The 17,142-nt window shown below is 44.7% G+C and overlaps 1 protein-coding gene across 1 annotated transcript in view; it reads right to left on the bottom strand.

Annotated features, from left to right (window-relative positions):
- Positions 1-17,142, bottom strand: part of LOC110494190 (advillin) — a 29,275-nt gene that overhangs the window by 10,316 nt on the left and 1,817 nt on the right. Inside the window, exons 5-13 of the mRNA XM_036950256.1 lie at positions 16,866-16,974; positions 16,642-16,752; positions 10,667-10,872; positions 8,765-8,843; positions 8,550-8,648; positions 8,264-8,417; positions 788-888; positions 533-670; positions 245-403 (exon numbers count right to left, since the gene is read on the bottom strand). Of these exons, the coding sequence (XP_036806151.1) occupies positions 245-403; positions 533-670; positions 788-888; positions 8,264-8,417; positions 8,550-8,648; positions 8,765-8,843; positions 10,667-10,872; positions 16,642-16,752; positions 16,866-16,974 (1,156 nt within the window). The remainder of the gene's footprint in view (positions 1-244; positions 404-532; positions 671-787; positions 889-8,263; positions 8,418-8,549; positions 8,649-8,764; positions 8,844-10,666; positions 10,873-16,641; positions 16,753-16,865; positions 16,975-17,142) is intronic.

Below are 17,142 nucleotides of genomic sequence, written 5' to 3'. Positions count from 1 at the left end.
AAATAAACGTTTTTTTACTTTGACACTGTCTGCATCTGGGTCTTACCCTAAAACATGATAGCAAGTCAGGTTTGATTTAAATGTACAGTATGTGGTAATAAATTACTTCATGGTTAGAAATCCTATATCAACCTATAATCATGGTTGAACCAAAGACAATTCATTGCTATCAGATAATGACAACCAGTTTCACAATATTTACATTTTATCATTGTACCATTAAATCAAAACAAAATTATCTCACCTCAAAGATAACCATTTTACCCTTGAACATGGCCATAAAGTGTCTGGGTTCCTTGCCCATGGTGATCCTCACTTGTACAGGCTGGTTGCCATACTTTTGATCCAGGGCCACGGCCTGGAAGGCAGACGCTGCTATCTCATCCTGAGAGGCATGGCGCCCCTAAAACAAAATATTTATTTATAAAATGATGAGGCATTTAGCTCTAAAGGTATGCCATTTTGTTGCCATGTTATTACAAATAAAAGGATTCAACTTTATGCATTCTACAATGGCAGGGAGCTCCCTTACTTGCCACATGTAGAGGAGGTAGTTTAGCTTGCTGTGGACCTCATAAGTGTAGAGCACCAGATAGCAGTCTCCTCCATAGAAGAAGCCATGCCACTGGGGTTCCACTGGGACCAACTCCAGGTCCTCGATACGCCACACCTGCATGTGTCACAGAGAGTGTTAAAATGTCCACAGGTAACAAACGGTGAGTAGAATGACGGCGAGATATCTTGGAACAAATTACATGAATCAGAGTTAATATTTTGGTGAGTTTACCTCCACCTGACCAGTGCCATTGTCCACCATGCGCTCCTGTGCCGCTACTTCTGGCATCACGTGCATCTGTGTGGCATCAAACTTCTCCTGAGTCACAATGGCTACGGTGTATATGTAGGTAAGACAGTGTAGAATCACAAAACAAAGACAAGGTGAGGAATTACATACTAAAGGTAGTATTTGCCAAGCACTCACATCTCAATCATACATCAAAAAGGAAGAAAGGTACACTTCCATAGGGGTTCTTTGTGGAGGGATAGGGGTCTACTGAAAACCATTTTCATCTGAAGAACCCATTTTTTGATTGACAAGGGTTCTTTGTAAGGCAAAGGGTTCTACCAAGAACCTTTTTCATCTTAAGAACCATTGTTGGAAGAAAGGGTTCTTTGATAATTATTTGGAAGGGCAAGAAGGATTCTTTGGAAGGCAAGAACATTTTAAATAAAACCCTTCTGAATCCGAATTAATGTACTTTTTCTTCTTTTAAATAGTGCTGTGAGCATGAAGGTTTACCTCAGTGCATAAACTTTAACCATCTACAGTTGAAAAAGACTGAAACAGAGAAGTGAAAGTGATCGTGTGAAATTATGAAGTGAGTGGACAGAAAAATACAGCTTCATTCTATCCAATCAGAGCAGTCGGGTCCTACAGCTACTCTTTCTCTTTACAAACATGCAAACTAGCCAGTTGAGTTATTTAGACCACATAGTACCTCACTTGACTGACTGACATGAGAAAGAGGCGTGCTAGCACCCAAAAAGTCATTTCTTTCAGATCAAGGATAATTACAAAAATACTCTGAATATAATCGTATCCAGTAAATTGCCCATATCCGTTTAATATACTTGTTTTGTCCAACTACTCTGCAAACCTCTAACTTATTGCACCAATTACTGAGATGGTTGTTTCAGTTTACATCTTTTAAGTAGTCTATATTATCAATCTCTCCTACCCTGGCAGTCATTCTGAATGCAAGTCGTGGGTGATTAAAAGTTCCAATTGTTGGATATCCTACCTCTTGCTGGATTCCGATAGGCATTACACAACAATTTGCACACCTGCATAAGGTGACTTGCAGGCCTGATGTGGCCTGTAAACCAGGTGTTTTCTAAAACCACTGTGTTAAGGTATAACTAGTCCCTCAAAGAAAGGCCTTATGATATGTCCCACTGGGCACACCACGTACTTTCAACGTGGGAATTTGGGTAATATTTGGTTGAGACGTTGATCAGTGAGATTTCAACCTTTATTCACCCACTCAAAAAGACAGCCAGAAGTTGATTGAATTCCCAATGTGTTTTCACTATGCTTTCAACAATCTAAAAGCATAACCAAATTCCAATGGAAAAACAGTCAGATATTTTGGTTTAGTTGTCATCTACATGTGTAATCACTGCACTTTAAAAGCACAACACAGTTAAAATGGGAGTACATTGTCAGATATTTAGTATTTATACAACAACGTTATGTGTTATCTCTGTGCTTCATCTAATAGCACAACCAACCAAATTACCTAAATTGCAGTTGAAATTTCATTAAAAGTTCATAGTGAGAGTGATCAATGCTGTTTGAGATTCATACGCAGATTATTATAGCAATTTTGATGACCTCCACAGATCTTTGACCTTTGCATGCACGCTTTCTATGATTACATAAGAATACATTTATAGTTATATTAGGCTAACCTCAAAATGTGGCCATAGATGTGTTACTTTAAGGTTGAATAAATAATGTTACATTAGTTTGAGATAGCCTAAACTTTAGGCTATTTACTGTATTACAAAAGTAATATTGAATTGTGTTTGGCTGTGTCAAGCCTACTCCCGTTGTCCCGCTCCAGTGATCGACGGAAGCAGCAGAAAATCCAAACATCTCCCAGAATGTCGTTGAACAGGCACACCTAATCCGGCAACACCACGACCAACTGGCGCAACTGGGTACGGCTATGAATGAGGTCCTCTGCGTTCTCCAACGCCTTGACATCACCCGAGGGGCGTCATCTACAACTAGCCAGTCCCCCAGCCTATCCAGCAGTCCGCCCAGGTTAGCGATACCCGGTTGTCCTCCCGGACAAATATGACGGGACTCCATCTAAATGCTGTGGCTTCCTACTCCAGTGATCCCTCTATTTCTTCCATCAGACGTGAGACCCTACCACTGAGAGGTTCGAGGTTGCCATGTAATTTCCCTGCTGACCGGACGGGCGTTGGAGTGGGCCACGGACGTCTGGGAGAGAGAAGAGGAGGATCTGGGTTCCAATGAGAGGTTCATGGCTCTGTTCAGGGTGGTCATCGATCATCCACTGGAGGGCGGAGAGGGAGGTGAGCGACTACTCCAACTTCAGGAGAGTGCCCAAACCGCTGCGGAGTACGCCCTCACCTTCCGGACCATGGCAGCCTCCAGTGGATTGAATGAGCCGGCGCTCCGCATCCTATTCAGAAGAAGACTGTGCAAACAGCTCCAGACGGAGCTGGCGTGTCGAAATGACAGCCACTCTTTGGACGCACTCACCGCGATGACCATCCATCTGGACAATCTTCTTCGCGAGCGTGGGGACCCACATTGCCTCTCGCCCTCCTCTTTTGGCCGTCCTGAGACAGAGCCTGAACCCATGGAGGTAGGGTCTACAAACCTGCCGGCGGCAGAGCTGGGGCACTGTCCCTATTGCGGTCAGTAGGGGCACCAGCTTCAACAGTGCCCGGTGCGTCCCAACCAGGGATCCACGAGGGCAGGGGAACAGCCCTGTGATCAACAGTCTCCCCGGGTAGGCGTGAGTATTCCATCATCATCACTTTCCACCAAACGCTTTCTGGTTTCAATTTCACTGGCTGGCTGTCCCTCATGTATTGTTCTAGCGAACTCTGGTGCCATGGGGAATTTCATTGACAAGGCCCTTGCCTCCTCCCTGAACATCACCTCATACCCACTCTCCTCTCATTTTTCAGTTCAAGCACTGGATAGTCGACCACTTGGAAACGGGACAATCACACACATCACAGCACCACTCACCATTACCATGGGACCCCTGCACCACAAAAGCCTTCCCTTCGTCATCATTGAGGCACCCGTACACAAAGTCATCCTCGGCCTCTGTGGCTTCAACTTCACGACCCCACCATCTCCTGGTCGAGGATGGAGATCACTGCCTGGGCACCCAGATGTCAGAATACCTGCTTCCCTTACCCTGTGGTTCCACGTCAGTTGAGAGTCCTGTGGTTCCAGATCAACATCCCAGAGGCTTACCGGGATCTCCAGGACCAGCACCACCTGTCTCTCTCCGAGTCGTCCCTGGGACTGTGCCATTAACCTGCTAGCAGATACTGTGCCTCTGCGCAGCCGCCTCCACCTCCTGTCAATGGCTGAAACCAAGGCTATGGAGGAATACATCCAGGAGACTCTCCGACAGCGTTTCATCCACCCCCAAACAGTTCCGCGGGGCCAGTTTTCTTACTAAACGGGACCTGCGGAGTGCCTACAATCTGATCTGCATCCGGATGGGGCATGAATGAAAAACAGCCTATAGCACGATGTCTGGGCACTACAAGTACTTGGTGATGCCTTATGGATTAGCCAATTCTCCATCGTTGTTCCAGGCATTCGTGAACGAGGTGTTCTGGGACGACCTCCTGGAGAACCATCTGTACGTCAAAGCGGAGAAGTGCCAGTTCCATCAGGCCGCTGTCTCATTCTTGGGATACCGGATCAGCCCGCAGGGAGTGGTTATGGATGAAAGGAAGTTTGAGGCAGTCAGGTAATGGCCAGTCCCAACCACCATAAAGGGACTACAATGGACTACTGCCGCTTCATTAAGAACCTCAGCTCCATCGCCTCTTCTCTCAACTCTCTCCTCAAGTGTGGCCCCCGTAAGTTTGTGTGGAGTCCTACAGCCGATGAGGCCTTCCACCTACTGATGGGGCATTTCACCTCCGCCCCGATTCTGAAACACCCAAATCCTACACTGCCCTTCGTGGTGGAGTTGACGCCTCAGAAGTGGGTGTGGGGGCTGTCCAGTCACAACGCCTAGGTAACCCACAAAAATGTTACTACTACAAGAGTGCGTACTACTAAAAAAAACTGTCTCCTGCAGAGAGGAACTATGACGTCGGCGACCGGGAGCTCCTGGCGGAGAAGCTGGCACTAGAGGAGTGGAAACACTGGCTGGAGGGCGCCAAGGACCCATTTCTCATCCTCAAAGACCATCGGAACCTGAAGTACCACCAAAGCCGATGCCCTGTTCCGTCTCCACGATTCGGGACAGGTTCCTGTCCAGAGTGCGCCCATCATTCCGCCCTCCCGAATCGTTGCCCCCATACATTGGAACATAGACGTGGACATCCGCCAGGCTCTGGAGAAGGAACCAGCGCCTGCTACTATTGACCAGGGCGCACACATCCCTTGCCGCTGGACACCCAAGTTTCACCTGCACCATTCGATTAATCTCCACTAAGTACTGATGGCCCATTTTGGCACAGGACGTTGCCGGCTACGCAACTCCTGCTCCATATTTTCCCAAACCAAATCTGCCCGGCACGCTCCAGCAGGGAAACTCCTTGCCTTCCAGTGCATCAGCCGCCTTGGTTGATCTCATCTGTCCTTTGATTTCATCACTGATATCCCCTCTTCAGATGATTTCACTACGATTATGGTTATTGTATACAGATTCTCTAAATCCTGCCGATTTATCCCTCTCTCCAGTCCTCATACCGCTCTCCAGGTCGCTGAGGCACTGTCGCAGCAGGTCTTCCGACACTATAGCCTATGGAGGACATTGTCTCAGACCGTGGCCCCCAATTCACGTCACGGGTATGGAAAGCGTTCATGGAGAAGCTGGGTTCACGGTCAGCCTCACTTTCGGGAACAGGCCTCAGTCCAATGGGCAGGTGAAGAGGATAACCCCGGAGCTGGGGAAGTTCCTTAGGAGTCACTGCCAGGACCAGCAGGGGGAGTGATCCTGGTTTCTTCTCTGGGCAGATTACGCCCAGGATTCACTGCATCACTCCTCCACCGGACTGACCCCCTTCCAGTGTGTCCTAGGAAATCAGCCAGCCCTGGCTCCGTGGACACCAAGGCAGACCGAAGCTCCTGCTGTGGACGAGTGGTTCAGGCGCGCAGAGGAGGTTTGGAACAATGCCCACATGAGACTCCAGCACGTTGTCCACCGCCAGAAGGAGTAGGTGGACCGCCACCACAGTGAGGCTCCCGTGTTTCATCCTGGTGATCGCGTCTGGCTCTCCACCAGGAACCTCCCACTCCGCCTGCCCTGTAAAAAGCTGAGCTCCTGATTTGTGGGGCTGTTCAAGGTCCTCTGGACGGTCAACGAGTTAACCTATAGATTACAGCTCCCCCACTAACTACCGGATCTCACCCTCTTTTCATGTTTCCCTCCTCAGGCCGGTGGATCCTGGTCCCCTGGCTGGTTCCTTCCCCCGCGACACCCCTCCGCCTCCCCTGGACATCGATTGGAGCCCTGCCTATGCCTTCAGATCCCTCCTGGACTCCCAACGTTGTGGGGGTCAGCTCCAGTACCTGGTTGACTGGGATGGGTACGGCCCAGAGGAGCGCTGTTGGGTCCCGGTGGACGACATCCTGGATCCCAACATCATCCGGGATTTCCACCTCCGGACCAGCACGCTCCTCGCTCTCGGGGTGGTCCCCCTGGATGGCGTTGTCCTGCGGCTGGAGCTGTGCATCAGGAGGGGGTTACTGTCATGTTTACTCCCACTCCGGCACTCGATGTCGCCGGTCTGCTGACCACTGGTCCTTGCAACCCACATTACGCACACCTGCACACCTGCACTCCTTATGCACTCCTGGACTTCATCAGTACCTTGATTACTCCACCTTTATTTAGTCCTCAATAGCCTCAGATTCCAGGCAGTATTGTTTTTGTTTTCATTCCCAGTACGCTTTTCCAGTTTTGTATGTCTTCATTTTCTTGGTTATTAAACTCACCAACTGCACTTACTTCATGACTCCGTGTCCGCGTTACAGGTTGACATGGCAAATGAATAATGTCTATATCTCAACCAAGAATGCTTTTCCTTTTTTTGTTTGAGAATAGGACTAAATCAAATCAAACTTTTTTTTAAATGCATTTTAAGTTTGATTCGATTTAGTCCTATTCTTTAACTTTGATTCTTGGTTGAGATGGAGATGTGAATCCATCATACTAATGATTAACTTGAAGATTACCAAACTTTAATCAACCAAAGTTTGAAACCCTAGGCATATACAGTACCAGTCAAAAGTTTGGACACACCTACTCATTCAAGGGTTTTTTTATTTTTACTTTTCTACATTGTAGAATAATAGTGAACACTTCAAAACTATGAAATAACACATATGAGACTCACCACCTGGATTCGGTCTTATGTAGCAAAATTTGAAATTGTGTTTTTTACATTGGAGAAAAGTAGAGACTCAGAGCTACAAAATGGTTTATCATAAACTGAATTTTTAAGGAACAATGGGAAAGTAATTATGCTTTGAAAGTTGATAAACTTGTAAACTCACTTTTGAGAAAATGGCCCTTTGAATGTTTTGGTATCTAGTGAAGAGCTCTTCTTTGTCAACACACATTCAGCATAATTTACACCCTCTTAAGCTTTAGCCCCACCCATCTCGTTTGCTCTCGGAGAGTTCAGAGCGCACACTTGACGCTCTGGCCGATGATTTGTTTACCTATGGATAACATGAAAACAGCCTAATCAGTTCTATTATGGAATCTTGTAGTAACCAAAAAAGTGTTTAACAAATAAAAATGTATTTTACATTTGAGATTCTTCAAAGCCACCCTTTGCCTTGATGACAGCTTTGCACACTCTTGGCGTTCTCTCAAGCAGCTTCACCTGGAATGCTTTTCCAGCAGTCTTGAAGGAATTCCCACATATGCTGAGCACTTGTTGGCTGCTTTTCCTTCACTATGCAGTCAAACTCATCCCAAACCATCTCAATTGGGTTGAGGTTGGGAGATTGTGGAGGCCACATACGTTATTTCATAGTTGAAGATCTGACGTTGTTTCAAAGGTACAAATTCAGCATACTTTATACAAGGTTTGTATATGTTGAAAATTGGTTTCAATGACGACAATTCCGTGGTTCACCCTTTTTTATCAAATGCATTTTCCATGTAGATTCCACGTCACAATAAGTTGACAAATTAGGTTGAAACAATGTTGATTCAACCAGTTTGTGCCCAGTGGGATGTAATATATTGTCATTAAGTGTTTAATTGTAAAGGCTGGCTGAAATGCTCCTCATAGAAGGTTCTAAGAAGAACCTTTTAAAGATGAAGGGATTCTCATAAGAACCGCTCAAAGAGAGTTCTATAAAAAACCTTCAGATAATAAAAGGGTTATTGGCAGAACGATTTATAGAGGGTAGTAGGAAGAACCCTTATAATGGGTTCTAGGTAGAACCATTTAGAGTTTTTCTAGTGATTGATTTGCTTCTGTTAGCTAACATAGAAACACATACCCACTCTCCCCACATTGTGTGTCTTTCCCAGGCCTACAGTCTGGTCCTTCACACTCCAGCTCTGGAACAGCTGCTTAAAGAGGGCCGACTCGGCCCCGTCATTCACTGTCTCCACGTTGGTGGTGGTGGAGTAGTTCTTCAGCTTAATGAACTCCTGTTCACAGAGGCAGGAGACAGTTTCAGAGTCTTCCCATCAGATACTGCAACTGGTATTTGACACACAAAACTCAACTATGGCTTATTTTTTGTTACAGTATGTACAGTATGTGTGATCTCTTGTACCCACCAAAGCTCTGGAAAAGGCAGCCTGTCTCTCGGCCTTGTTGGCTCGCTTCCCCTTCCACACAAAGATCTTCACCCCTCCCTGGTCTAGGAAGTAACAGTCCTAGAGAAAGATGAAGTCACATGAGGTAATATGTATAGCTTGGGAGCAAATTACTCTTAATAATGCCGAGATCAAATTATGTCCGACTTGTACAGTTTGCTGCTCTGCAGACTCACATCATGATTTAACAGGTCCTGAACCAGTGGCCTGGTGGCAACTTCCGTGACTTTCATCTGGCCCTCAGCATTAGACACACTGTTGGGGAAAGGACATACAGTGCATTTGGAAACTATTCATGCTCCTTGACTTTTTCGACATTTTGTTACAATACAGCCATGTTCTAAAATTGATTAAATCGTTTTTTCGCCCATCAATCTACACACAATACCCCATAATGACAAAACAAAAACAGTTTTTTTTACATTTTTGCAAATGTATAAACTGAAATATCACATTTATATTAGTATTCATACCCTTTACTCAGTACTTTGTTGAAGCACCTTTGGCAGAGATTACAGCCTCAAGTCTTCTTGGGTATGACACTATGAGCTTTGCACACCTGTATTTGGGGAGTTTCTCCAATTCTTCTCTGCAGATCCTCTCAAGCTCGGTCAGGTTGGAAGGGGAGCTTCTCTGCATAGCTATTTTCAGGTCTCTCCAGAGATGTTCGATCAGGTTCAAGTCCGGGCTCTGGCTGGGCCACTCAAGGACATTCAGAGACTTCTTCCGAAGCCACTCCTGCGTTGTGTGCTTAGGGACGTTGTTCTGTTGGAAGGTGAACCTTCGCCCCAGTCTGAGGTCCTGAGCACTGGAGTAGGTTTTCATCAAGGCTCTCGCTATACTTTGCTCAGTTCATCTTTCCCTCGATCCTGACTAGTCTCCCATTCCCTGCAGCTGAAAACATCCCCACAGAATGATGCTCCCACCACCATGCCTCACCGTAGGCATGGCCAGGTTTCCTCCAGACATGACGCTCAGGCCAAAGAGTTCAATCTTGGTTTCATCAGACCAGAAAATCTTGTTTCTCATGGTCTTAGAGTCCTTTAGATGCCTTTTGCAAACTCCAAGTGGGCTGTCATGTGCCTTTTACTGAGGAGTGGCTTCCGTCTGGCCACTCTACCATAACGACCTGATTGGTGGAGTGTTGCAGAGTTGGACGTCCTTCTGGAAGATTCTCCCATCTTCAAAAAGGAACTCTGGAGCTCTGTCAGAGTGACCATCGGGTTCTTGGTCACCTCCCTGACTAAGGCCCTTCGCCCATGATTGCTCAGTTTGGCCGGGTGGCCAGCTCTAGAAAGAGTCTTGGTTGTTCCAAACTTCTTCAAATTAAGAATGATGGAGGCCACTGTGTTTTTGGGGACCTTCAATGCCGCAGACATTTTTGGTACTCTTCCCCAGATCTGTGCCTCCACACAATCCTGTCTCGGAGCTCTACGGACAATTCTTTTGACTTCATGGCTTGGTTTTTGCTCTGACATACACTGTCAACTGTGGGACTTTATGCAGACAGGTGTGTGCCTTTCCAAATCATGTCAAATCAATTGAATTTACCACAGGTGCACTCCAATCAAGTTGTAGAAACATCTAAAGGATGATTAATGGAAACAGGATGCACCTGAGTCTCATATAAAAGGGTCTGAATACTTATGCAAATAAGGTATTTCTGTTTTTAATTATTTATACATTTGCAAATATTTCTGAAAACCTGTTTTTGCTTTGTCATTATGGGGTTTTGTGTGTAGATTGATGAGGAAAAAAAATATTTAATTCATTTGAGAATACGAATGTAACGTAACAAAATGTGGAGAAAGGGTCTGAATGCTTTCCGAATGCACCGTATTTACTAATGAGTAAGTATGATTTAGCCTGCGTGCCAGTCGTGCTATCATGCAAACATGGTTTGGCTTGAAAATTAGCAATGGAATTGACATGAGCACAAACACATCTGGGACTAGGCTAAGTATTATTTAGAAAGAGTATAAAACTTTGTTAAGTTCCACTTTCTTTGCAATAAATGCCTGAAACAATTCAAACAGGCAAAAAGACAGGACATCTGGACATGGCCCTCAGCCACTCACTGGTACAGAGTAAGCTGAGCTTTCTGTTGTTGGTCCGCTGTTTCATCAGGCATTCCATTGAGAAGCTTGGAGGTCCGTTGCCCCAGGATGCTAATAAGGATCTCCATCAGTTTAGAGGAGTTCCCCTCTGTGTCCCCTTCTATCACTCCTATCTCCGCCCGACCCCCTCGCTCCCGGTCCCGAATGTCTTTAGCCAACAGCATGCCCTAAGAGTCATTGAATGTAAAGTTAGAGGTGCGTGACATGGATTGATTTTCTGTGATTCTAAAACGTTAATTCTAATGTGTTTCTATTAAGGGTCTCTTCAGCCAATCTTTAGGGGAGTGAAGTGGATTTCCCTTCAACTACTCTTGATTTATTGAGCTACCAATGTGGAATTAGCTTCCTTGTGTCACTGGTAGGATGGTAGGTGCAATAAGATTACATTCTCATTGGGCACACACTGACTGAATCAACCTTGTTTCAACATCATTTGTCAACCTATTATGAAGTAGAATCTACATGGAAAACTCAATTGGATTTGCAAAAAGTCATCAACCAGTACTGTTTTCACATCATTTCAACCAGTGTTGTAAACATTTCAATCAGGGTAAAACTTAAAAACTTAAATACAATGACTTAACCTGACTAACAGGTTGTTACATCAATTTAATTTCAACATAATCATCAGAACTACAGTGCATTCGTTAAGAATTCAGACTCCTTGACCTTTTCCACATTCTGTTGCATTACAGCCTTATTCTAAAATGGATGAAATTGTTTTTCCCCCTCATCACTCTACACACAGTACCCAATAATGACAATGTTTTTAGACATTTCTGCAAATGTATTAAAAATATATATATATTTATATATCACATTTACTTAAGTATTCAGACCCTTTACTCAGTACTTTGTTGAAGCACGTTTGGCAGCGTTTAAGGCCTCAAGTCTTCTTAGGTATGACGCTACAAGCTTGGCACCCCTGTACTTGGCGAGTTTCTCCCATTCTTCTCTGCAGATCCTCAAGCTCTGTCAGGTTAGATGGGGAACGTCGCTGCACAGCTATTTTCACGTCTTTCCAGAGATGTTCGATCAGGTTCAAGTCCGGGCTCTGGCTGGGCCACTCAAGGATATTCCGAGACATGTCTCGAAGCCACTCCTGTGTTGTCTTGGCTGTGTGCTTAGAGTCGGTGTCCTGTTGGAAGGTGAATCTTCACCCCAGTCTGAGGTCCTGAGCGCTCTGGAGCAGGTTTTCATCAAGGATCTCTCTGTACTTTGCTCAGTTCATCTTTCTCTCAATCCATGACTAAACTCCCAGTCCCTGCGCTGAAAAACATCCCCACAGCATGATGCTGCCACCACCATGCTTAACTGTAGGGACGGTGCCAGGTTTCCACCAGGAGTGAGGCTTGGCATTCAGGCCAAAGAGTTCAATCTTGGTTTCATCAGACCGGTGAATCTTGTTTCTCATGTTCTGAGTCCTTTAGGTGCCTTTTGGCAAACTCCAAGCAGGCTGTCATGCCTTTCACTGAGAAGTCGCTTCCGTCTGGCCACTCTACCGTAAATGTCTGATTGGTGGATTGCTTTAGAGATGATTGTCCTTCTGGAAGGTTCTCCCATCTCCACAGAGGAAGTCTGGAGCTCTGTCAGAGTGACCATCGGGTTCTCAGTCTCCTCCCTGACCAATCCCCCGATTGCTCAGTTTGGCCCGGTGGCCAGCTCTAGGAAGAGTCTTGGTTGTTTCAAACTTCTTCCATTTAAGAATGATGGAGGCCACTGTGTTCTTGGGCACCTTCAATGCTGCAGACATTTTTTGGTACCATTCCCCAGATCTGTGCCTTGACACAATCCTGTCTCGGAGCTCTACGACTTACTTCTACCTCATGGCTTGGTTTTTGCTCTGACATGCACTGTCAACTGTGGGACCATATATACTGTAGACGTGTGTCTCTTTCCAAATCATGTCCAATCAATTGAATTTACCACAGGTGGACTCCAATCAAGTTGTAGAAACATCTCAGGATGTTCAATGGACACAGGATGCACCTGAGCTCAATTTTGAGTCTCATAGCAAAGGGTCTGAATACTTATGTAAATAAAGAATTTCAGTTTCGTTTTTTTATATAAATTTGCAAGAAATTCTAAAAACCTGGTTTCGCTTTGTCATTGTGTGTGGATTGATGAGGAAAACATTGATTAAATGTCTAAGAATAAGGCTGTAACGTAACAAAATGTGGAAAAAGTGAAGGGGTTTGAATACTTTCCGAATGCACTGTATATTGCTATTTAATTTATAATGCCCTTTTACATAAAGTCCCACTAAACCTAACATCTTTACTAAACTTTGGACATGTGAGTTACCATACCCGGTTTCAGGGATGGCTAACTCTGGAAATTAATTTGGTCTCTATTGAGTTACGTATATCAGCTTCTAGTTTTCTTGCACATTATTTGTGGAACAATCTTCAAAATGTTCTTAAATTTGTATTTATATTTTGATGTGTATTTTTTTGTCATTTCTGTAATTCAGGGCTCATCTATAAAAGAGACCTTGATCTCAGTATGACTCCCTGATAAAATTAAGGTTAAATAACAAATACATGTCTGACACTTACAAAATAAATTGACAATAGGAAGCTTGTGGGAGCTGTTTTGCTAGACTTCAGTTCAGCTTTTGACATTATCGATCATTATCTTCTGCTGGAAAATGTACGTGTTATGGCTTTTTATCCCCTGCTATAGATATCAGTTTGTCTCTGTGAATGGTTTGTCCTCTGACAAATCAACTGTAAATTTTGGTGTTCCTCAAGGTTCCGTTTTAGGACCACTATTGTTTTCACTATATATTTTACCTCTTGGGGATGTCATTCGAAAACATAATGTTAACTTTCACTGCTATGCGGATGACACACAGCTGTACATTTCAATGAAACATGGTGAAGCCCAAAAATTGTCCTCGGTAGAAGCATGTGTTTCAGACATAAGGAAGTGGACGGCTGCAAACTTTCTACTTTTAAACTCGGACAAAACAGAGATGCTTGTTCTAGGTCCCAAGAAACAAAGAGATATTCTGTTGAATCTGACAATTAATCTTAATGGTTGTACAGTTGTCTCAAATAAAACTGTGAAGGACCTTGGCGTTACTCTGGACCCTGATCTCTCTTTTGAAGAACATATCAAGACCATTTCAAGGACAGCTTTTTTCCATCTACGTAACATTGCAAAAATCAGAAACTTTCTGTCCAAAAATGATGCAGAAAAATTCATCCATGCTTTTGTCACTTCTAGGTTAGACTACTGCAATGCTCTACTTTCCGGCTACCTGGATAAAGCACTAAATAAACTTCAGTTAGTGCTAAATACTGCTGCTAGAATCCTGACTAGAACCAAAAAATTTGATCATATTACTCCAGTGCTAGCCTCCCTACACTGGCTTCCTGTCAAAGCAAGGGCTGATTTCAAGGTGTTACTGCTAACCTACAACGCATTACATGGGCTTGCTCCTACCTATCTCTCTGATTTGGTCCTGCCGTACATACCTACACGTACGCTACGGTCACAAGACGCATGCCTCCTAATTGTCCCTAGAATTTCTAAGCAAACAGCTGGAGGCAGGGCTTTCTCCTATAGAGCTTCATTTTTATGGAACGGTCTGCCTACCCATGTCAGAGACGCAAACTCGGTCTCAACCTTTAAGTCTTTACTGAAGACTCATCTCTTCAGTGGGTCATATGATTGAGTGTAGTCTGGCCCAGGAGTGGGAAGGTGAACGGAAAGGCTCTGGAGCAACGAACCGCCCTTGCTGTCTCTGCCTGGCCGGTTCCCCTCTTTCCACTGGGATTCTCTGCCTCTAACCCTATGACAGGGGCTGAGTCACTGGCTTACTGGGGCTCTCTCATACCGTCCCTGGGAGGGGTGCGTCACCTGAGTGGGTTGAGTCACTGATGTGATCGTCTTGTCTGGGTTGGCGCCCCCCCCTTGGGCTGTGCCGTGGCGGAAATCTTTGTGGGCTATACTCAGCCTTGTCTCAGGATGGTAAGTTGGTGGTTGAAGATATCCCTCTAGTGGTGTGGGGGCTGTGCTTTGGCAAAGTGGGTGGGGTTATATCCTTCCTGTTTTGCCCTGTCCGGGGGTGTCCTCGGATGGGGCCACAGTGTCTCCTGACCCCTCCTGTCTCAGCCTCCAGTATTTATGCTGCAGTAGTTTATGTGTCGGGGGGCTAGGGTCAGTTTGTTATATCTGGAGTACTTCTCCTGTCCTATTCGGTGTCCTGTGTGAATTTAAGTGTGCTCTCTCTAATTCTCTCTTTCTTTCTCTCTCTCGGAGGACCTGAGCCCTAGGACCATGCCTCAGGACTACCTGACATGATGACTCCTTGCTGTCCCCAGTCCACCTAGCTGTGCTGCTGCTCCAGTTTCAACTGTTCTGCCTTATTATTATTGGACCATGCTGGTCATTTATGAACATTTGAACATCTTGGCCATGTTCTGTTATAATCTCCACCCGGCACAGCCAGAAGAGGACTGGCCACCTCACATTGCTTGGTTCCTCTCTAGGTTTCTTCCTAGGTTTTGGCCTTTCTAGGGAGTTTTTCCTAGCCACAGTGCTTCTACACCTGCATTGCTTGCTGTTTGGTGGAGTCGGGCATTCCCCAGGGCAGTTGTTTAGGCCCTTTACTAATGACCTGACACCGGCACTGAGTAAGGCCTGTGTGTCGATGTACTCTGAATACTAAACATTATACGTGTTAACTACCACAGCTCGTGAAATCACTGCCACACTTAACAAAGAACTGCAGTCAGTTTTAGAATGGGTGGCAAGTAATAAGCTAGCACTAAACATTTCAAAAACTAAAAGCATTGTATTTGGGACAAACCATTCACTAAACCCTAAACCTCAACTAAATCTTGTAATGAATAATGTGGAAATTGAGCAAATTGAGGAGACTAAATTGCTTGGTGTAAGCCTGGATTGTAAACTGTCATGGTCAAAGCATATTGATGCAATGGTAGCTACGATGGGGAGAGAGGTCTGTCCATAATAAAGCACTGCTCTGCTTTCTTGACATTGCTATCAACAAAACAAGTCCTACAAGCCCTAGTTTTGTCGCACCTGGACTACTGCCCAGTCATATGGTCAAATGCCACAAAGAGGGACATAGGCAAATTACAGTTGGCCCAGAACAGAGCAGTACGGCTGGCCCTTAAATATACACACAGAGCTGACATCAATGACAATCTCTCATGGCTCAAAATAGAGGAGAGATTGACTGCATCACTACTTGTCTGTTCAAACGACTAGCACACAGCTCAGACACCCATGCATACCCCACAAAACATGCCACCAGGGGTCTCTTCACAGTCCCCAAGTCCAGAACAGACTCCAAGAAACTCACAGTGCTACACAGAGCCATGACTACATGGAATTCTATTCTATATCAAGTAACTCATGCAAGCAGTAAAATCAGATTTTTTTAAAACTGGTAAAACGACACCTTATGGAACAACGCCGCAGACTGTGAAGAGAGACACACACACAGGCACACACGCGTAAACACACACGCTAGCACTCACACTACGCACATGTACAGTACATTGTAATATTGTTGCATGGTGGTATTATACTGTATGTAGTGGTGTAATGATGTTATATGACGTATTGTTTAATTTTTCTATGCAATTTCAACATATACATAGTTCTAATGGTTATGTTAAAACTAGATCGATGTAACAACCTGTTAGTCAGGTTAAATCATTGTATTTATGTAAAGGTTTTATTCTAATTTCAATGTTTACAGCGCTGATTGAAATGAGATGAAAATGGATGACCTTTCACTGATGACTTTTTCAAAATACAAATGTGTTTCCCACGTAGATTCCACATCACAATAGGTTGACAAATGACGTTGAAACAACATTGATTCAACTAGTGTGGGTTGACTTTACTGTTGGTGCACTCCTTGAGAACAGCATTTGCACAGATCATTACTGTACCTTGAGCCTCTCCTGTCTGTTGCTCTCTGGTCCATTCCACTGAATGATGGTCTTACCAGAGTCCAACAGAAAGACATCCCCAAGATTGAAGCTTTCCCAGCTCATCTCTACCTACAGTATGCAGGAAATTGTGCAAGATATATTACAAGTAAAATTTCAGGCATTATCAGAGGCACCTCCTGTTGTGTTCCACAGAATGACTTCCCCCTGTATGTGTTTCTCACCTCCATGGCGCTTATCCTTTTCTTCCCTTTCACATGGAGCAGTCTCTGGATGTCATAACTGTTAGTCTCTGTGTGTCTCATTCCTGACGCCACCCCACCCTTCTTATAGCTGTAAGGGGCGGAGAGGTAAGTAGGCAAAACAATCAATCTCTTGCTTTTATTACAGTGCATGGTCCTTTTTTATATATATATATCAAATCAAATTTTATTTGTCACATGCACCAAATACAACAGGTGCAGGTCTCATCATGAAATGCTTAGTTACAAGCCCTTAACC

Source organism: Oncorhynchus mykiss, chromosome 17 (genome assembly GCF_013265735.2).
Source record: "Oncorhynchus mykiss isolate Arlee chromosome 17, USDA_OmykA_1.1, whole genome shotgun sequence".
NCBI lineage: Eukaryota > Metazoa > Chordata > Actinopteri > Salmoniformes > Salmonidae > Oncorhynchus > Oncorhynchus mykiss.
Note: the sequence above shows the minus strand (reverse complement) of the source record. Positions and strands in the feature narration are given on the sequence as shown.